Raw genomic sequence first — 23,205 nt, forward strand, 5'->3', positions numbered from 1 at the left:
AGCTAGGATCCATAAAGTATTTCAGGGCATATTTCAAAATTCCTCCTACTCCAAAGGCCCCCCGAGCTCCAATCTCCTCCTGACCCAAGTCCATATTCCAAAAGTCAATTAATCCCTGCATAGAGGGATCTTTCCAACTTTCCTTTTCCAGTCCAGGCCAGGCTCCGATCTTCAAAGTCTGACTTTTTCTAGTTTCAATCATAAAGGGCCTCAACTTATAGTCTTCGATTTGCCTCTGTAAGACTCAGGCTCCCCCTTGTATTGCTTTAGGTTTGACAGCAGCAACTTTCTCCTTCTCCTTTTCAACAATTTGTCCTGCTAAAATAGATTCCTGTGTCATATCCTGAATAATTTCTGTATTGGTGCTCACTTTTGGTCCCAAAATGTCAGTTTTAGTAATCATAGCATCCATTTTTTTATGAAGCTTTTCCAACAAAGTAACTTGCAAAATGCAGTTACTAAGGCTTCTCCTGTCGACATTCTCAAATGTCCAAGGTCAATCTCTAGTTCCCACACTTCTTATCAAGCAGCTGGAGATTTCCCAGCTCCACTCTTGTAACAGTTTCAAAAGCTCCCTCTAGAGGGAAACAGTCTCCACTTGTATCAATCCTTTCAAAGAAAGTTCAAAAAGTAAAGTTGGTTTCAATTTTCAGTTACTTTTCCTCCCTTTTAAACGCAGAAGCGGACAATGGAAACAATATATTTCTCTTATTCAACCGACAGTCAACATCCGTTCTCTTCGCTGTCAATGAACTCTCCCAAAACGTCAATCACTGTCAGTCCGTTCCCAGGTTCAGAGCAGTGGCAATTTAATTCTGATCACTCTCTCCTGCAGGATACATGCTCCTAAATTTCCCCCCTCTTCTCCTGCTTCCAAGGGGGTCTAATAATTTCAATCAATGGAAGTTTAGTCCTTTACATAAGGCTTTCCAAGACCTTAACTTGTAAGCTCTTTGCTTCAGTCTATTTACAAAAGGGGAAGGCGGACTTCCTGTTTTGAACCTTCCCCGTTCGATGTCAAATTAAGGTATTTAAGATCCAATTTTCCGTACTACTCACGGGTTGTTGTTTAAAGTCCAGTTGTCCACAGGAAAAAGTCAGCGCTCTCCATCAGCAGCAATGTGGCTTCACTCCGTGAAAGAAGCAGTCGATTCAAAGCACCACGCCACTCACCCCACGTCGCTCCAGATCCCCAAAACAGGGTTTCCCTGCGAGTAGAGGAGGCGCAAAGGGTGCCAGCCGAATCCCAAGTTCACAGACTTCTTCCACCTGTGATTTCAGTGGGTCTCCGCCTTCACCGTGGCGGTTCAGACCCTACTTTTCACGGAGCAAGTTCCTCCCGTTCGGAGGATCTCCGCCATTGCCGGAAGCGCTAACCCGGAAGTCCTCCCAGTGTGTGAACAACTCTATACATAATTCTCTGATGTACTGCTGAATATTTACATACTAATCGTCATGCTTTAGCAAAGTCCATCCTGAAACTCTCCAGCCAGAAATTGAGTGCTCAGATATCAAACATTTGCTAAGACTGGAACCAGGGGTTTACAGACCAAGAGTAGCTACTATGGTGCCCTTCAGATTTTGCTGCACTATAAATCCTATTCTTCCCAATGATCAGGGGTGATGGGAGTTGTAGTCCCATACCTCTGGAGGATCCCAGGTCGAAAAAGTCTGGAATTAACTGGTATCTGAGGCAACCTGAACATTGATAGTACAATAACGAGAAATAAAGGAGCACTTAGAGGCCTTCAGCTCTACCCCATACATGGCATGCCTATCGTTTCATTGCTCCATGCTAGAGAACTGTATACTTCATGATTCATAACTGCATATGTTCGAACAATGAGAGTCAAGTTACTGGAAAGAAAAACATTTGTGATAACATTGATGAAGGCTTGATCCATATATGCAGGTCATCACCTTGCAATCATCAAGCGATAAACGTGTGTTAACCAGCCCTCTGTGGGTTCCCTGCTGTCATTTGACAGGCTGAGAGATTGGTAGAAAATCTTGTGTTTCCTCTACCCCTTTCCGCTCAGTGTGCATGCACGTGTAAAGCAATACTGTGATCCATATCGCTGGGTTCACTGAAGTATTAATTTGTTTTTGTTTTTCACTTCTGTATTTCAAAGCATTAGTTTGATCCTTGGTGTGCTTTGCTGGCTCTTGTTGACTGCTGAGAGCACATAGTTAATATTTCCGGTAGAAGTGTTCCATGGATGACACCTTTAGCCTGTGCCTTATCTCCTACAAAGCAGAATCGAAGCTTTCTGATGCTATTGAAGATGCATGATGAAACAAAATATAATATTGCATGATCGATATTTGTGGCAGTTTAGCAGGGGGAAACACAGCAAAAGAAATCTGCTGAAAGCTTCGTAGAAAAAGTACAGTGTGTAAAAAAAAAATCTCTATGATAGTCTAAAGATTTTTACCAGGGAAGTGTTTTGATGCATCTATTTTTATTTTTGTGCAGTGTGTGTGTGTGTGTGTAACACAGTGAACAAAGTAACATGACCAATTTCTGGAGGTCATGTCCCATTGATGTCATTAGGAAGAGTGAATCAGATGCTAGATATTGTCTGGACCAAACCTTATGCAAATTCTGAGACACTTGCATGGAAGATTGTAAAATAATGACACTTATTGGTGGGATTTGCCCTTTGATGTGTAGTGGACAAAATCTGGGTGACCGTAAAACACCCAGAAACAAAGGAAGCCCTAAAATCTTTCCAGCAGTGTTAAGTTTGGTCCTAGGACCATTGAGCCACATGACAATGTCAGTGGGAAGCCATCTCTCACTTAAGTACAGCTGCATAATACTTTATAATTAACATGAAATGCAAGGAGAGAATACAAGGAAGGTGAGAAAGTGAAAGGCAAATGAGTTTGTTGTGTCAGCTTAGTTATGATAAATTACCTCAGGCAGTTTCCCTTATGTAAAAGCCCTACTGTAAGGAGAGTGTCTCATTAATAAGTAGGAGAAAGTGACAATATGAGTTATAGTGGAGCAATCCACACTTAATATGGTACACACGTGTGATTATAAAGAATGCTACCAAATATCCCTGGAAGAGAAAAAGTTGCTTTAAAGACCTATACTATATTAAACCAACTCTTTAAAGCATGTAAGAAGAATATTAATAACTGAAAATACATCTGTGTATACAAAGACTCACTCATTGCCAATAGTATCTTCCATTAAAGCAGGAGCCTTGGGTAGGCTTAGAATCAAATCACGGTACAGTAACTAATTTCTTCTAACATAGCAGGATCCATATAGGAGGTGATTGGAGTGAGTTATAGTTGTACAGAAAGAAAAACAAGTAAAATGGGCGAAGGCTGCAGCAAGAAAGTGCTGTCAACAAATCAGTTGCAATAATCTAGCTAGCACCAATCACACAAAATGCCTTCTCATGCTAGTGGTCTGTTTCCATTAGCAGTGTGATGTTGGAGCAGCTTAATTCACACTAGATTGCCCTTTCTTTTCCATGAACCAGAAAATCACAAGTCTCAATTTTCCAGTTCACAGGAGAAGAGCTGAGATCTATTGTGAGTTAGTCACCGTAGTGTTTACAGTATTCCCGCAAGAAGTCAATCATTTGTAAGAGTGAGCTTGAAGCAGAATATCTGAAGTCACTCACTTTATGAGTCTGCCATTCCCTATGTTAGTCTGGGCTGAGAGATGTCTGGTTTTCAACATCATGATAAATCAGCTAAATGTCCTGGGCAACAGCTACTACTTAGCAGTCTAAAACTGACACATTTTTAGTTACTTTACTAGTTACTTTAGTTACTTTAGTTACATTAGTTACTTTAGTTACTTTAGTTACATTACAACTGTTATTTTATAGTACAAAGCTACAAGGGCTGCAGGAATCACGATGACCCGCTTCACGTCTCCCCCCCCCCCCATTTTTACTTGGCACACACACAGTGCTGGATGTACCTATAAGCTAAACAAGCTATAGCTTAGGACCCCACTCTCTTGGGGCCCCCAAAAAAAATTAAAGGGGAAAAAAACTAGATGTACATTTCCAAAATACAAGATAAAAAACAAAATAAAACCTACATACAGCAACAGTGTTTTGTTTTGTGTGGTGTAGGCTCCTATGATGTAAGTAATGGGCCCCGCCTGCTAGCCTGCTCCCTAAAATATCACTGGTTTGCTCATTTCTATATATAGGGTGCCAGTGTTGTGTAGTGGTTAAGAGCGGTAGATTCATAATCTGGGGAACCGGGTTCGCATCTCCGCTCCTCCACATGCAGCTGTTGGGTGACCTTGGGCCAGTCACACTTCTCTGAAGTCTCTCAGCCCCACTCACCTCACAGAGTGTTTGTTGTGGGGGAGGAAGGGAAAGGAGAATGTGAGCCACTTTGAGACTCCTTTGGGTAGTGATAAAGCAGGATATCAAATCCAAACTCTTCTTCTGCTTCTTTCTACATTCTGCATGGCAACATGTGCAAATGGCTTTAGATACCTATTAGATCCATAAATTACCATATAGCATATATTCAATGCAAAAAACAGCGACAATTTGTTGTTGACAAAGGACAGCTGGACATATAAAGGGCCCCATTACCTGTAGTAACTTAGGGCCTCATCAAACCTAAATCCAGCCCTGCACACACACACATCATGATTCATGATATATTGTCATGTTGGATATTGTGAAACCATTACCACGATGTGGACTTCAAACCAATTTAGATGTTGTATTGATACATTGCCCAGCAATGCTAGAGGACAAAGCTTAGAAACACAGGACGCTACTTCATACTGAATCTTTCCAGTGGTCCATGTAGCCCAGTGTTCTCCACACAAAATGGCAGTGGTCTTCTGGTTTTCAGACAGGAAAAATTCCCAGCCCTACCTGGAGATTTTGGGGATTGGACCTCAAACATTGTTAGGATTGTACTGTAAGTGAGTCTGGATCCCAGGCCATTGCTTTGAGAGTCACAGTTAAATGGCATAACTATACCATTTGGCCGATAACAGTCCTCCAATCAGTTCTTCATATAAAACGATTTTACTGATTCAGCCTAAGAAATAGCTGAAATTATAGTACATGTCACTCTGGGTGAAATAATGTGAGTAATCAAAACCATTTCATGGTGTGGCTGATGCATGATCAATGTCAAAAAAAACCTCAGTATGATTTTAAAAGTTTTTTTTTAGTCATCTGGGTTTAATGGGTGTTCTCTTTCAGTGCTATTTAGATACAGTTATTTAGCTTGTGCCTTGGGATTCTTAATAGTACCATCTGTTGAACAGTAAAGGAAAATAAGAAGGTTGCTTATATTTATTTACCTTGGTGTTTATTAGTAGTAATAATAGCAAAAGCTCCTCCCCCCCAAAAAAAATAGTTTTTGAGATATTTTAAAAGAATGTTTTTAGAAATTTCACACAAAAATCAAAACTTCCAATAAGAGCTGCCATACACCTAGATTTTCCTGTACATTTTAACCAATTTCTGAAAATTCCACCTGGGCAGTATTTTCAGCGGATGAATCCCAGATATGTCCAGGAAATTCTGGACATATGCCGGCTATGTTTAGCTATGTTTAGCACAGGAGGGGTCATTTTCTTTAAATTGTGGGATATTTGTCAAGTATAGCCAAAATACCTTCTACTTGGTGATTAACAGCTTGTTCATGACTGACTGAATGTGAAATGAGGTATGTTTTTCCCCACCCCACTAGATGACTTCATGTCATCTGATGCACTGACATATCAGGCTAACAGTTAGGCTATCACAGAAAGGCATGGTTCTCACATAACACTAAACTATGGCTTAGCAGTATGCGCAAACCCATCACAGCAGCTTTACTATGGCTTATATAATAACTATGGCCAAAAACCACTTGTCGACCAAGGTTTATAGCTGGTTTATAAAGCTTAGTTAATGTGAACTATAGTTTAGCATTATGTGCAAATCCTGGTGAAGGACTGTCACTGCCCACCATGGTGAAGGACTGTCACTGCCCAAAAGCTACAGAGCTGCGAGTGAAGAGTGGCAAAAGAATTAAACTGCTCTCAGGGCTCGGCTGCTCTCATTGGTACTATTAACTATTCTGTGGTGAAAGCTAAGGTTTAAGTGATTGTCTGCCAAGTGTCTCTGTTTTAGCTGTGGTTTATTAACTATGCTTGACATTATAGTTAGGCATGGTTTAGCATTATATGTGAACCTTTACCATGCGCTCCAAGTACTCCCCCCCCCAAAAAAAAAATAACCTTCACTTCCCATCCCTTCCCTCAGCAAAAGGGTTCATCTTACTTGGTTTATTTTCTGCCAGGAAGGCTATGCACATACTTAGAGCTATCAAGCTAATAATAATTGTAACTGTTTGTCAAAGGTGGTTTGATGGCCTCACTGCCTTTTTTTTCTCAACAGAGAAATGCAGTTATTATTTTTAGCACTGTGAGCAGTCTTCTGCTTGCCATGTCTGCCTGCTCATTCCCTCATCCAGGACCCCTTACTAATTACCTTCCAAGAATTTTTATAATACCATTTAACTTCTGCTCAGTAATTAAACATTTCATCTCAATAACCAGTTTATACAATGTCTTACTATTGTGCATTTCAGTTACAATGATTGAGAAATTAATTAAGTTTGACTGAATTTTTTGAAGAAGATTCATGTCCTCGGTCTGTTCCCATGGAGTCAGTGGTTTGCTTTATTTTATTTTTTTTAATATAGAACACAATGCTCATAACTTAATTTACTTTGAAGTAATAAAAACCCCCACCTCATGCTGAAATTCCATGGAAGCGGAGCAGTGTCTTCAGGTATCATCCTTATCAGCTTTCCCACCTTCCATAATGGCCTTCCTGGGGCCAGTCAACAAAGCTGAAATTCAGGGTTTGGCCTCTTTTTGGGTAGTCTTGAAAGAGGATCGGGCAATTTTTTGAAAAATAAGACTATCAATTCCTGTTATTCATTATAGCTAGGTATAGGCCTTTGAGCACCAGTTGCTGGGAATCACAAATGGAAGAGTGCTGTTGTGCTCATGTCTTGCTTGCAGGATTTTATAGGTATCTGGTGGACCACTGTGGGAACAGGATTTTGGACTAGACAGACCCAACAGGATCCCATACAGTCTTCTAACCCATAACCAGGCAAATAGGTGTTGTAGGTTCTATTCCGATACACCCGCCATGAAACAACTTTGGAGCCACAGTTGAACATTCAATTCTCTTCAAGAAGGAACACCTGCAAATTATGTGTAAGGTAAAGGGACCCCTGACCATTAGGTCCAGTCGTGACCGACTCTGGGGTTGCGGCGCTCATCTCGCTTTATTGGCTGAGGGAGCCAGCATACAGCTTCCGGGTCATGTGGCCAGCATGATTAAGTCGCTTCTGGCGAACCAGAACAGCGCACGGAAACGCCGTTTACCTTCCCGCCGGAGTGGTACCTATTTATCTACTTGCACTTTGATGTGCTTTCGAACTGCTAGGTTGGCAGGAGCAGGGACCGAGTAGGGGGAGCTCACCCCGTCACAGGGATTTGAACCACCAACCTTCTGATCAGCAAATCCTAGGCTCTGTGGTTTAACCCACAGCGCGTGTAGCCAACACATAAAATCAAAGCATCCCACTTAGGCCCAGCTCTGTACAGATCTCCTTATTCCTGAATTGGGAGAAAAACTGAACATATATAACATTAAATAAACCTAGCAATTAAGGGTTTTGGGGCTGTTGTTGTTGTTTTACCAAACAGCATATGAATTTGATCCTTACCAGGTAAGCAAATGAGGGTTTGTGCCATTCAGTAATCAGGGTCAACATACTGGGTTTCAAATGCTGTTCATTACATTAGCAGTGAACATTACATTGCATTGCTGGCTAGCTCCTGGCCACAGCAAGGCTGGTGATAGCTTGAGCAGCCTGGTGAAGAAGAGGAAATTGGGAAAGAAGCGAGTTGTGAGAAAAAGAGAGAAAGAGACTTAGCTTGGTAGGGGACTTACTCAAAGTCTCTTTCACTCTTTTTCTCACAACTCGCTACTTTCCCAATTTCCTCTTCACCGGGGTCTAATGTGGATTAAATTGCCTATTTGTGTCCATTTCTCCCAAATAGGCAACTCCCACAAAAGGAAAACAAGCGAGGCTACTTCCCTAATGTTAGGGCCCTACCCATTGCCACCTGGGCACCTTATCTCCTGAGATGGCCTAGTATCCCCTATAATCTGACTTTGTGAGACATATACTAGAGCATTTGCTCAGCAACAACAGCACCTGGCCTCACATCTGATGCTAATCCTGTGTGACATGTCCTACTTTCAGTGCAGGATATTATTTTCATTCCCCACCTAACTGATACCTGGGGTCAGTGTTCACCTCTTAAACAGAACAATAGGGATATTAATTGGGCATTAAAATATCTGACTTGTTAGCCAATTGAAGGCTATATACTGAGCTCTCACTGGGAGCTGGTTAAAGTCCTAAGTACTCTCCCCAGTGAACAGAATATGGGTTGTAAATTCTGTGAACACTAGACTTGTTAAAGCACAAATTATCCAGTGAGATACAGCTGCATATGAAGGGCATATACACCCAAGAATGCATTTTATTCTGTATCTTCCAAGAGCAGGAAAAAGTAGAGTTCTGATCTTTAAAAAGTGTTCTGCAAAAACTCATTGACTGAAGGCTGGAAAACTCCTCCTAAATCCTGCTGTTAACATACCTTGGTATTAAGTAATGAAAGCACCATCATCATGAACCAGGGAAGCAACTACAGTCATTAGCCATCAATACACTCTGGTCATATTGGCAGGATGTGACCTGGACTTATTGATGTGATTGTGCAGCCTCTTTGTTGTTGATTTGTCTTTGTGAACATAGTGATCCATTTAAAGTAGAAGTGGCAAACCTGTGGCTTTCCATATGTTGTTGGAGTCCAACTCCCTTCATGCCTAGTCTTCAGCAGATTGGGGAGGGGGCATAACCAATTGGTTTTTTTAAATCATCAAGAACAATAGAAGCTTATTGGGAGATTACGGTCATATGTAGCACTTCTGAACAACAGATAGTTTGGTTAAGAGAATGGTAAAAAGTGTGTGTGTGTGTGTGTACGCACTCACAATGGAACTTCCACCCCCCTCCTCTCCCCCCAGAACAGATTTAGGGAGGACTGCAAGGTAGGGGGGTGGGTTCCATTGATCAAGTGGAAATTGTTGCACTGATTGAACAAGTTAGCTAGATAGTGTCCTTAGTTTTCCTAGCAATTTACCCAAAAGACTTTGAACAGATAGCTAAAACTGGTGTCATTAAATCTCAGGTTAATCACTCTTAGTGTCTGAGGCTGATCAAAAGATTTTTAGGTTGGCCAACAAAATAGTAAATGAGGTATAATACCTACAAATGTCTTTTGAGACCTGGCTCCAGCAAGTCGAATTGCTTTGTTACCTTTATTATTTATCTTTCACCTAAGAATGTGGGTCGAAGGCTATTCAGTTGCAAAGCAGAGCGCAGTCAAAGAAACAAGCAACAAAGGAGGATTTGAACAGGTGACAGAAGATCACAGATCAATGCACAGGGGACTGGCTATCCGACTCATGCAAAGGATAAGGAAAGGAAATGGGTCAAAGCTAGGATTGGAACTTGTTAAAGTGTATTAATTCAAATCTCTTAGGTCAGTAATCTGCCAAGAGGCAGAAATGTGGATAAGAGTACAAAAGGCATGGCTTAAGCAGAAGCAATTAATTGGACTGTCATGTACTAGAATGCTACCAGTGCAGCTGAAAAAGGCGTACATTGCCTTGTAAAGGTCAAATTCTGGGGAACCAAGCAGGAAAAGAAAAGTTATAAACACTAATTCTGTGGTCAAAGCTTGAATGTCATGGTGATTAGACCAGATATTACCTCCACCAACAGATACAGGCTTTTCCTGGTCCTGTCCTATATGTTCTCATGCTGTGGTTCACTTGCTCAGTAGACTAATTGAATAATTTTCTTCAACATACCATGTGTTTGAAGTGTACATGTGTGTTGAATTATCAATTAATTGTTACTTTAAGCAGGTATAACCGAACTATAAACTTTGGGGTGCCATTTTGCTCGACCTTTTCTACCTGTGTATTGATACTGAGATATAAAAGACATGTGCACGCCAATATGGACACTTAAACAGAAGCAAGAAGGAATAGGTAGAAGGAGCCGGAGTAGCTGGGTTACAGCAGCAAGATGATTTTGACTAAAATTAGCTGGGTTGTTAAATGGATAGGGTAATGTGTGCAACAACCAGTGACAAGGTCTGAAGTACCTGGGATAGCTCCTTGCAGGGGCTCTGTGAATAAGAGTGGCGTTCTTGGTGTGAAGGCCAGCATTAAACTCTGCACAGTTAAGCTGGAATTCATTGTCAGAGGTTATAGTGATGGCCACCAACTTGGGTAGCTTCAAAAGTATTTTAGACATGTTCATAAAGGACAAGACTATTGACAGCTACTAGTTATGATGCCAACGTACTAGTTCCAGCATCAGAGGTGGCATGTCTCTGAATGGCAGTTGTGAGCTTCCCATAGGAATCTAGTTGGACACTGTGGGAACAGGTTCAGCCTTTGGTCTGATCCAGCATTGCTCTTGCTATGCAGTGTCCAAAGGAGCCTTTAAACCTGGAGCCCCAACTCCCTAAGATTATAAGGCACGGATTGGGGAAACTTGTGCCCCTCCTGTTCTGGTGTCTGATTCTGACTCCTCAGTTGGAAACATAGGAGTAAGGTGAGCTGATGTATCAGGGATATTAAACCAGTCTGGTGTTCACTGCTGACAATCCATTCTTACTCTGACAGATTGCACCAAGTTCTCTGCCTTGGACTCAGTTTTGGGTGGATTTCAGAATTTATTTTATTTATTTCATGAAAAATTATACAGTGGTACCTCGGGTTAAGTCCTTAATTCATTCCAGAGGTCCATTCTTAACCTGAAACTGTTCTTAACCTGAAGCACCACTTTAGCTAATGGGGCCTCCTGCTGCCGCTGCGCCGCCGGAACATGATTCCTGTTCTCATCCTGAAGCAAAGTTCTTAACCCAAGGTACTATTTCTGGGTTAGCGGAGTCTGTAACCTGAAGCGTATGTAACCTGAGGTACCACTGTACAATGCTTGAGTGTAAAAAACAAAATAAAAACCCAAAAACCTCAAAGCAGTTTATAAAAAGAGAAGTCTCTGGGGCAGGTATTTCCAGCTGAAGATCATCTCAGAAAGATCTAGGGGTTAGGCTGTTGTAGGACCCATTCCTTCCCTACCTGCCACTGCTGGGAACTTTTCAAGGAGAATATTTCCAGACATTCTCTGTTTGCATAGATGAAGAGCTTTTCATATGGACATACTCGACTGATTCATACAGGAAATGTTTGTACTTCTTTAGTGTAAAAGCATTCAGTTAAAGGTATTTGACAGAAGGGCTCGTAGATGAAAATCTTACACCATTGGTTATTTCACCTTCTCTCATATAACCTTGGTAGTAGGTCTCATGTGTTTTGCAAGCGGACCAGGTTCATCTTCCTGAATTAGCTGCCTACACCCAAAAAAACCCTTTACCACAAAACATGGCTCATATGTACAAATCAAAATCAGCCAGCCTATCCATCCCCAGTAATTAGTGCAATATCAGCCACAATGTCCTGACAGCAAATATACTGATTTTATAACATCTGGTGCTGAGGACTAAACAGTGACCTTCCTCATAATGACCTTTCGGTTTAATCCCTTTTGAAAATAAATCTTATTATGGATGAGTCAGCAAACAGCTCTACTGTGTTTGCTGTTTACAGCTTGCATTTTTCAGGCAGCAGAAAATGCAGATTTTAATATACCGGTATATGTTTTAGCCTTTTCATTTCTACAGCATCCCTCTGTGAGGTTAGTAATTTTTTAGCAATCATTTTAGTGAGTACTGTACATGATTTGCTTGTGGTCTTCCCCTGATTCTCTAAAATCTATAATGTTTGGACTAAAGCAGGATTGCTCCTTGAAATGCCATCCCTCCTATGGTTGTTTTTAGCATTGGCATTAGGAATCTCAGATGTTGGGGGACGGTTAGGCCAGGGGTTGGGAACTGAATGCAACAGCCAGATAATCCTCCTCAGTCCTCACAGACTTAATGGCGAAAATTACACCTGCAACCAGCATTTAATTCCAGCTACCGCTGGGCGAAGGTAAGAATGGATGTATCAGTCTCTTTCCATTCCATAGAAATAAATTCATTCACAAATCCATGTAATCCTATTTCTACATTAAATTTAAATATGTATTTTTAAAGGATTAAATATGTATTTTCAACATTTTTGTCTCAATATACACATTTCTAAACATATTTTATCCCAGATATATACTTTTATATTACATAATTATGATACATTATTATAATTGATGCATTTATGAGAATGCAATTATCCTTTTTATACAGATCTGGTATAGCTTAGTGGCTAATGTGGTATGTGCTGAAAGGCACAGCTCAGTAGTAGAGTCGATATGTGGCATGGAAGAGTCCCAAATTCAATCTGCAGTTGGGAAAGATCCCTATCTGAAAGAAGAAGAGTTTGGATTTGATATCCCGCCTTTCAGTCCTTTTAAGGAGTCTCAAAACGGCTAACATTCTCCTTTCCCTTCCTCCCCCACAACAAACACTATGTGAGGTGAGTGAGGCCAAGAGACTTCAGAGAAGTGTGACTAGCCCAAGGTCACCCAGCAGCTGCATGTGGAGGAGCGGGGACGCAAACCCGGTTCCCCAGATTACGAGACTACCGCTCTTAACCACTACACCACACTGGCTCTCCTAGTGTGGTGAAATCCTAGAAAAAGTGCTGTCAGCCAATGGAGACGATACTGTGCTTGATCTGACTTCCTTCCTATATTCTTATGAGTCAGGGCACCCCAAATTCAAGTATCACTTCAAGAATGATCACTGACATAGAGCTGCAGAGTTAGAAGGAACCCCAAGGCGCATCCAACACAACCCTGTTCAGTGCAGGAATAGTGCCTGCAGCTGTCCCCAGGTGGCCTCGAACCACCAACCTTCTGGTTAACAGCCAGGCACATGGACCCATTGGGTCACAGGTCTCACAGACGATACGTTTGCTTGAAGAACACATTAGCCATCACTGCCAATGTTCTCCTGTAGTGGTTTCAGCTGGTGGAAAAGACAACATGTGTTCCAGGTCATTTTTAGACTTCTAGTGAGGCCCAGCAGTCGTGACTGGGATCCCATGTGAACTGTGGGGCTGCTCTAAAACATGAACATGACTCATGTGAAGAGTTCTGGCATTCAATGGCAAATATTCAAATGGCCATGGGTCCAATGCAAGAGGCCATTGTTTCCCACATGGGGAAAAGTTCAAAAGCCAAGCTATATAGAAAGAAGTTTTTGACCACACAGTGCGCTAACAAAAAGTCTTTTCTGAATTATCACCTCAAAACTTTGTGCAGTGTCAAAGCAAGGGAGAAACCACTTATTATTATCCTTTCACTCCCTCTGTTAATAGCCACACATTTGCCTTTTTCTTTTATGATGTTAGTAATTCACTCATTATGGATTTTCCCCATTATATTTTAAAAGCCTATTGCATTAATATACCTTTTTTTTTTTACATTTCCTCTTTTTCTAGTACAAGCAAGTGGAACAGTACATGTCGTTTCATAAACTACCTGCCGATATGCGCCAGAAGATCCATGATTATTATGAACACCGTTACCAGGGAAAGATCTTCGATGAAGATAGCATTCTCAACGAACTCAACGACCCACTTAGGGAGGTAAGGATGTCAACATTGCGAGAGGGTTTCTCCCTCATTCTGAGCTTGAGAACAATTCAGGTGCATGAAAAGTACACCCTTCATTTTAGGTGGGCTTTAAAGAGCCCCTGAAGTTTTTCTGAATTTGGCTTGGGTCAGGAGAACTTTGCTAGTTTGTCTCCAGTTAGACACAAGAGGCAAACTAAAAAGTTATTGCGATGATGTGTTTATTTAAAATATGGTTTACTGTTCTGTTTTGCTTCTCAACAACTCAGTTATGGCATTTCAGTTATTATGTAATGTATTGCTAAAACCACCCTTCTTAAAAAGAGGATTGAAAAACCACCAACCTGGGAAAATTCAGCAAACATCATCCCAGTTCCTCCACTCCGCCCTAGTACCCAGGAAAACAATATTAAGACCAGATTTCTTTTTAAAAAATAGGCCAGGTTCACAAATCACTTTACAAGCTTAACAGTGGTTTAAAAGTGAACATACAGTGTGCTAGTTCAGAGGGAGAGAAAAAATATATTCGCTGCTTTGCTCTTTGCTTTTTCCTCTGTACTGCGCTACTGGGAACTAAGCCATGGTTTGGCTCAGCATTACATCCACATTATGGTTTATCTCTCTGCAAACAAACCACAAGCTGTTTTTCCTTGGCCTGCTACTTGTGGTTTGTTTGGTGGAGACAAACCATGAACCTGAGTTTGGACAGAATGTTAATGGACAGAATGGCTTAGCTCCCAGTAGTGATGCAGCAACAGGAGCTGGAGAAAAGTAAAATGGCCATTCTTTCCTCCCTGTACATTTGCCTTTAAGCTACAGTTAAGCACAGCTGTGGTGGTTAAAAGTGATGTATGAAAGAGGTTGGAGAATCTCAGCCCTTGTTGAAGAAGAATCAGCATAGCTTCTCTAAAAGAAAGTCTCACCTTACTAGCAGGGTTGGTCAATAGACTCTGAAGTCACAAAGTACTGAGAACCAAGTGGAACTGGGTCATCTCAACTTACCCAGCAAATAATGCACTTTGCAGCTTCGACAAGCTCAATATTTTTGCATTTTATCCAACTAATGGTGACTGCAGCATAAATTCCTTCTTTGTTTATAAGCATGAATTTGCTATTAGCATTATCAAAATGTCATGCTCATTAATTGTTAAGTTCTGATATGGAATGACAAATGCTAAAATTTCCATGCCTGATAGTGCTTAATGCCAACATTTTTTAACCTTTCCAAACAACACTTTCCATGTACTGGATAACAAATTGTATTTCTCTTGCACACAAGGAGCAACAATTCATATTTTTCCCCTCAAGTTGACCCTAGGAAAAAATATATGAGTGAGCTAACAAAAACACATGCAAATGCTTTACTCAAGAGGTGAGCTTCTGAAAATATGAGCAAGAGAACTGAAATGCTTATGTAGCATTAACTACAGTAGGTCATTGCTGTTCCTGTTGTAATTGCATTGTGATTTCAGTTGTTCTAAAAAATTAAACTGCATAAAAACTTTAAAATACAGGACTGTGCTCAGGATGAGGACTACAGCAATCATTTGATGACAGTGCATAATTATCACTGATGGGAGATTTTAATTATGTTTGTGGAAACTTGACAAAGCCGACTGTAAGAGCATGTTATGAACAGGCATGACATTGATCAAGTTACTTAAGAACAGGATAGTGGGTGGGGTAACAACAACAACAACAACAACAATTCAACCTACAAATGCTGGCACAAATGTCTCCCTAAATTTAAAATTTCCATGTGCCATCAATGATGTTTAATAGGATGGGGATGGAAAACAATCTGTTTTCTATCCCAAAATGAGGAATACTGCACAATATGTTGGAGGAAGAAAAAAAAAAGGATGTTTGAGACACCCAGGTTATTATTTGAGCCCAGAAGCAACTGGCTTGGTCATGCTGACAAGTTGGAAGCAGTTGAATGAACTGCGGGTGGCTCAGTACCAGCAGATGTGTGGAGCCAAGCATTGACTGAAAATGCCATACCAAGAATTGCTGCTAAATAAATACTAATGCTAATGAAAGGATTGGTGGACAAAAATAAATAAAATAAAATCTAGGCGTGAATCTGCAAGAGCAGATTTTTATTTCATACATTCCCTTCTGGGCTGGCGCTGTTGGGAGCAGATGTGAATGTTCCCTTTGTACATTAGGTGACACACACACAGAGACCAATCTCCATCTTTTGTGCCACCAAGAGACATTCAAAGGATTCATTCCAGCTAGGCAAAAACATTCAAGATGGGTGCGAAGTTAAGTCCAGGCAGGATGTGAAGTCATGGGAGATTACTTGAGGGCCATGGCTGGTCCTGAGATTCAGCACTCCCTTCCAAAAAAGAAACCCAAACCCAGATGTGATTAGCAGTGGCACATTTAGCATCATGCACAGCTAATCCCATAGATTTGTGTGTGTTGTTGTTTTTAATTAAGGGGGAAAGCTGAAGAGCAGCAAGCAACTGTGTTTTGAGGGACATGAAAAAATAACACTGGGACAATAAGAGACTAGTGCCCCATTGCCGAGTGATAAGATTTCCAGACTCATGAACGCTAGGATAAAAAATGCCAGGAACTCTCTCCGGCGATGTGCCTTATTGTTAAACTGTCTGGAGAATAGCATTCCACTAGCTGACCTTGCTCACAGGGGTTTCGTGGGCATCAGTACTTGCTTCTTGCAGATAATAACAAGTAATGCAGTGGGATGGCATCGGTCGGATAAGTGTTCTTTGCAGTTCCTTAAAGCAGCTCCAAGTTCCTGTAAAAAAAAAAAAATATATGAAAAGAAAGTCTTGACACTTTGAATATGATGAAAGATTTTTGTGCCTGACTATTACCCAGGCTATAATTGGTTCCATTAGTTTGTTTCATGGGGATGAAGAAGAAACTTCAAAGCTGTGCAGGGAACCGTGTGTGCCACTGTTTCTACGAATAATAAGATAGTTATTGTATAGTACACAACACTACAGTATAATCCATTAAGTTGTTGGTGGAATTGTCCCTCTAATCAGAAACGTGGGGAAAGATGTAATCTGTTTTGGGGGTTTAAAATAATTGTTTGCCCAAATTGTTTGAGTCTTCCTTGTAACTATTTTACAAATTTAAAGTAAATATAAAGGTCTCTCTGAGTGAGACTTCAACCATCTTGAAGGCAACAAATCTCTTCCTCACCCCCACCCCCCATCACATCTGGCCATTGAATAGCACCAAACCATTTCAGCTACACAGATTGCTTACAAAAGCTCTTCAGATCCTGAATCTACCTTTCCAAATGAAACTTAACCTGGTTCATAACACATTGCCAGGCAAAAACATTCCTCTTCTCCTAGGCTTATCAAACAATCCTTTTAAATTGTTTTAAATCCTTTTAAACAAGGCCTTTTAAATTGGGGTGGATATTGTTTTAGTATGTTAAAATGTTGTGTATTTTTGTGTTCTTATATTGTAAACCGCCCTGTGATCCTCAGATGAAGGGCAATATAGAAATTTAATAAATCATCATAATCATCATCATAAGTAAGAGGATTTAAGCCAATTTATAGCAACGGAAAAATTATTTATTTCCTCATTTCTATATGGCTCTCCATAACAAAATCTCAGAGTGGCTTACAAAAATATATAAAATAATATTTGAAATACAGAAAACGGAAACCAACAGCAGGAAGAAAATACTCCTTACAGACTGTTGACCAAATCAAGCTGTTCGCACGAGCACTCAAAGGCTTGAGTGAAAAGATGTCTCTTAAGCAGCCTATAGACCCAACATCAGGAAGAAGCCTAATGGACCTTCAGAATCAGGGAGTTCCACTACATCTGAGAAGGTGCTACAATGGGTCCCCACCCCCACTTCTCAGGTGTGCGATTATAAGGAGGGCCTCCTCCACAGATCCTTTCTGCCAGGCTGACACATATTAGGAGAGGCACTCAGTTGGGTCCTTGGATCCCAAACCATTTAGATCCCAAACCATGCAGATCCATGAGAGTCCCATGGACTGCAAGAAGATCAAACCTATCCATTCTTAAGGAAATCAGTCCTCAGTGCTCACTGGAAGGACAGATCCTGAAGCTGAGACTCCAATACTTTGGCCATCTCATGAGAAGAGAAGACTCCCTGGAAAAGACCCTGATGTTGGGAAAGATTGAGGGCACAAGGAGAAAAGAGGACGACAGAGGACGAGATGTTTGGACAGTGTTCTCGAAGCTACTAACATGAGTTTGACCAAGCTGTGGGAGGCAGTGAAGGACAGGGGTGTCTGGCATGCTCTGGTCCATGGGGTAACAAAGAGTTGGACATGACTAAATGACTAAACAACAACAACAAAGACAAAATAAGTATCTTAAAGTAGACTCCATAGCAAATAGGCACCCAGATCATGGGAAATAACTCACTCAATAACTGAGCAGCGTCATTCTTCACCAGCTGCAGCCTCCAAACCATCTTCAAGGGAAATGGGTTGAGGGCTGAGATCCAGCAGAGTTCTGTTTTCTAAGCAGTACTTGGATTCTCTGCATGTCCAAGTATAATAGGAAAGCAACACTTTGATCAAAATCCAGTCTGCCTCATCAACAGTTAGATGTGACTACGGAAGTTTAAATTGGTCAATTTTGGTTTCTCAATTTTCTAACCTTCAGTTCTCCACATTTCCATGTCAGTTGTGATTTTTTTTAAAAAAAAAGTCCTCATGAGAGTGTAGTGTAGCTTTATATTGTAAATGTATGCATGACATTTTGCCAAAACTGCACATTTTTTTGCAAAGAAAAATAATGCATTTATGTTCAATAGTATATGCGTGTTTATGAGTGCTTTACCCCAATGTACACATTTATGTAATTATTTGGCTGGAGAATTGCACTGCAGAATTCAGATAAGAATGGATTTCAAAAGATGGCTGTATTTCATTCCCGCTTTGTTTTGGAAAGTGCAAATCAAATGTGAACTGAATCAAATTTCTCCCCATCCTTAAGAAGTGACACACTAGAAGTTGGATGGTATTATTTCTGCATCACCATGACAAAGCCTTAATACATAGCATTGTAGGGCAGACCTATTCTGGACACCTTACACTGGATACTTCAGCATCTCCCATTGCATGCCATTGCATGCTCCATTGTAGCTCTGCAGATCAGATCAGATCAGCCCCAGAAAATTATAGCCCGGTTGCTTTTCCAAGGTAGGAGACAGCTACAGTTCTACAATGCAAGTTGTGACAGAGCTATAGCAGCACAGCAAACACAACTTGTGAGAAAGAGGTTAATACCCTTTCTGAGCCATTATTTAAAGTTCAGAGCCAGCCTATTTTTAGATCGTAGTGTGAGAAGACGTTGGCTGAAAATAGATACAGATCACGTCTCCTTGTAGAATATAGAACATTGGGACACTTCATTTTCAGAGAACATAATTGGTATTTGGGATATAACCTCCCTGCTTTCAACCTTTCGTGCACTGTAAAAAGAGATTTGTTACAAAAACCTCTCATCTTATGTGAGTATTCCTAAGAACACAGAGCACAGCAAAGGGTGGGGCAGGGGTGGATTTAGTTAAGATTCGGTTTTGCTAGCCCATTTTGGGTGTGGCTAAGGTCAAGCTATCCCCAAGTTTCCATTGTCTTGGTACTGTTTTGGCAGAACGTACGTTTAGCTCTCAAGCAGTACACTCTGTAGCAGCAGAATATATTATCCATTTCAAAAGCAGACAAATGAAAAATCCACAAGCCCCCACCATTGTCTTCTCCAGTGCCCTGTGGTACTCCCATCATGCTCAGAAGTTCTTTCTTAATGGTGATTTCACTTATTTATGTATTGTATGCTAGCTGTACCCAGCAAGAACAACTCTCCCAGTTGCTCATATATTTTATTCATTGATGGGCAAGAGGATTTCTAGGTTGGCCTTCATTACACGATCCCAGGGTAGATTGTGCGGCAATAAAAGAGCAATAGCAACAAAGAGAACACTATGAAACCAGATTCAGCACAGCTTTATAAAAGCAATTTTAAAAAACAAACAAGCAGCATCATTAAAAATACCCAGGAAGCACAACCTGGGCTTCTCATCTGCAGCAACAACATAATTCCTAATGACTTTTTTTAAAAAAAGAAAAGCCTGGGCAAATGAGGGATTTGTCACCTAGTGTTGAAATGACCAAAGTCTTGGCACTAGTTGTGCCTCAAGGGCAGGGCTACCCAACCTTTCTCAGATCAAGGGCTGAACTTTTTTCTTGACAATGTTCCAGGGCTGCATCCCAGTAGCAGGCAAGGCCAAAAGTAAAAGTGGGTGGAGCAGTGAATGTGAAATTGATTGATTGAATTTATATACCGCCCTATAACTTCACAGAACAAAATCAAAACATAAAACCGCTAAATACATTTTGTTAAACTCTATTCGAATGCAGTGTTTATCTGTCTAGCTCCAAAGTGTTAAGTGCACTGTGCCTTGACACTTACAACATTTTTTGCATTGCCCCTTGGGCAGTAAGTTCGCAAGGTTTGCCATCATTCCACCTTGGCTGACACCAGGAGACCTGATGTCCCCCTTCCACAGCCAGATGGTGGCACTTGGTCATTCTGGCCGATAAGCAGCATCCGAGTCACTGGCTTGAAGAGATTAGACCTCGTGTCCGGCTCTCGAAGACTGCTCAGGCACTATAAAAATCAACTTTGGTGGAATCGCAGAAGCGGTGATTAACATGCAGGCGTGTTTCAGAATAATTCAAACCACTTCTTGGCGAAGGCAGAGGAGTCTTATTTCTTACAGAAATGATCTTTGGTTCATAATTAATTTATAAGTTAGGTGAGATAAACGTAATTGAAATGCTCTTCACCACAAAAGACATGTCAGGCTGTAATAGGTCCGTAAATTAGCCAGCCTTGGCTTTGAGTCATTTGAATGTTCTTTTTAAGATTCACTGGCCACATGAGTTACTTAAGGAGATGGAGCCAGGCCACATTGCCTCTTAGGCAAACTTCCAGGGCCACACACCAGTGGTGGTGGTGGGGAAACAAAGACCAAAGCGGGCAGATCCATGGATCTGAATTGGTTAGACTGCAGGCTTCCTCAAACTCAGCCCTCCAGATGTTTTTGGCCTACAACTCCCATGATCCCTAGCTAGCAAGACCAGTGGTCAAGGATGATGGGAATTGTAGTCTCAAAACATCTGGAGGGCCGAGGTTGAGAGAACCTGGGTTAGAGTGTGGTGCTGAAAATGCCAATGTTGCAGGTTTGACCCCTGTATGGGACAGTTGCATAGTCCCGCATTGCAGGGGGTTGGATCAGATGCTCGCCAGGGTCCCTTCCAACTCTACAATTCTATGATTCTATGACTCTTACCTTTGTACGGTAGGCTACATTCCTTTCATACAGAAGGCAGAGGCTTCTACCATCCACGTATACACACCTCTCCACCCACCACCAAAGCAAACAAGAGACATTCATAAGGCTGAAGGACACAGGCAAAATCTCCTGAAGGACAGGAGCAGGGCTGGTGAGGGCCGTGGTCTTGGGAGAGTTCTGAGGACAGAAGAACATTAAGAAGAAACTGTTGGATCAGGTCAAAGGCCCCTCTAGCCCAGCGTTCTGTTCTCACAGTGGCCAACCAGATGCTATGGGAAACCTGCAAGTAGGATTTGAGCACAAGAACATTCTCCCCCCTTGTGGTTTCCAGCAAATGGCATTCAGTAGCATTGTTGCCTCTCACTGTGGAGGCAGGACATAGTCATCATGGCCAGTAGCCATCAATTCAATCTGATTTGTTAGCAGCATACAACAGTTTGCATGGGGATTTTTAATAATTCATAGATTCCATATTTTTGTGTGTACGTCTCTATCACTTTCCTACCTGCAAAAAAAGTCTGTTTCCTTTTTTTTATTATTTAATGTGAATTTGTTGTCCTGGGGCAGCAGACTGCATTAATCCACTTCAATTCCACAAACATTGATTTCTGGGTATGTGCTTGAATCACTCCCACAAAAAAACTGGCAGTCTGGAAGTGCCCCAAAATGTAATGAAAGAATGAAGATTCTCAACCTGGAACTATTAGAAATCCACACATTCAGCAGTTCCTCTGGTTTCTGTGCTGTCACTAGAAATTCCGTGTACCTTTTATAGCATGTCCTTTTCTTTCATAAATGAAATCTGGGAGTGCCACATCCTGTGGTTTGCAGAATCATGACGAACACATTATCCTTGACCTTCCTTATCCAAGCAGCAGGGTTGTGAAAGAAGCATAATTTGGAACAATTTGTTTTGTCTTCATTTTCCATATTAGATGTCCTCAGGACGAGTGGCATACCTCGTCCCTTGTTGGCAACTCCATGTCCTCAACTCCATGCATTTTGGGCTTAGAATGACTTGATTCCTGTTCTGCTTTTCCCTTTCATACCACTATGCCTTTTTAGCTCTGTTCTGTAGGCAAAAGGACTAAATTGACTGAAGTCCCACTGCTCCCACTTAACCAGCTTGTGGGATGCAGCCATCATCATAATTTAATCACTCCCCAGACTGCTTCTATCTTCTATCCACACAGTGGTAATTGCTAAGGTAGTATTTGCTGCTTGTTTGATGCAGTTTTTTAAAAGAGAAAGAGAGTTTGCAGAGGTGACAAAATCCTGTTGGTCCTCCTGCCTTTTTTCTGGACAACTTGCTTCTTTGGATCGGCAATTATTTTTTTGAAAAGATTTTCATTGGTAAAGTTGCTGCATTGAAATAAGTGCACCTGCACATACACAGTCCAGGAAGTACTTCTGGGCAAATCTGAATCAACAAGGCATGCACAAAAGCACATATTTGCTCCTAACACAGCTGCCACTCGTTTCTGTTGGGTGTACACAGAAGACACTCCTAATGAATCATTGTGTTTTTAACTTCAACTTCTTCCTTGCCAGTCAAGTAGCTGTGTGTATATAGTTTTGTGGTGCTAGATGTCTGAACTAGATTGCCTCTTGATCTTGCCACATGATTCTGTGTCTTTCTCACTTTTCCATTTAATTTCCTTCCATCTGAACATGCCTTTGTGATGACCCCAATTATTTTTCCTCCCATTTTTAGGAGATTGTCAACTTTAACTGCCGGAAGCTTGTCGCCACAATGCCTCTCTTTGCAAATGCTGACCCAAATTTTGTAACGGCTATGCTGAGCAAGCTGCGGTTTGAGGTGTTCCAGCCTGGAGATTACATTATCCGAGAAGGGGCTGTGGGGAAAAAGATGTATTTCATTCAACATGGGGTTGCCGGTGTTATCACTAAATCCAGTAAAGAGATGAAGTTGACAGATGGCTCTTACTTTGGAGGTGAGTACAAAGGAAATGCATGCCTTGAGGTTTATATATAGAGGGAGTGAATGCAGATTAAACCCTTTGGATTCAGGAAGGTTATGAAGACAACATAGCACATCTGTTGGGTATATTTTCTCTTCCTTCCTTAAGGATTGTGGCAACAGGATACAGTAACTCATCTGAAAGC

At 41.2% G+C, this 23,205-nt stretch overlaps 1 protein-coding gene across 1 annotated transcript in view; it reads left to right on the plus strand.

Annotated features, from left to right (window-relative positions):
* The window catches only part of HCN1 (hyperpolarization activated cyclic nucleotide gated potassium channel 1), a 190,020-nt gene that overhangs the window by 139,688 nt on the left and 27,127 nt on the right, over positions 1-23,205 (plus strand). Inside the window, exons 5-6 of the mRNA XM_079994786.1 lie at positions 13,608-13,754; positions 22,793-23,033. Coding sequence (XP_079850912.1) covers positions 13,608-13,754; positions 22,793-23,033 — 388 coding nt within the window. The remainder of the gene's footprint in view (positions 1-13,607; positions 13,755-22,792; positions 23,034-23,205) is intronic.

This window comes from Podarcis cretensis, assembly GCF_951804945.1.
Source record: "Podarcis cretensis genome assembly, chromosome: 11".
NCBI classification, from domain to species: Eukaryota; Metazoa; Chordata; class Lepidosauria; order Squamata; family Lacertidae; genus Podarcis; species Podarcis cretensis.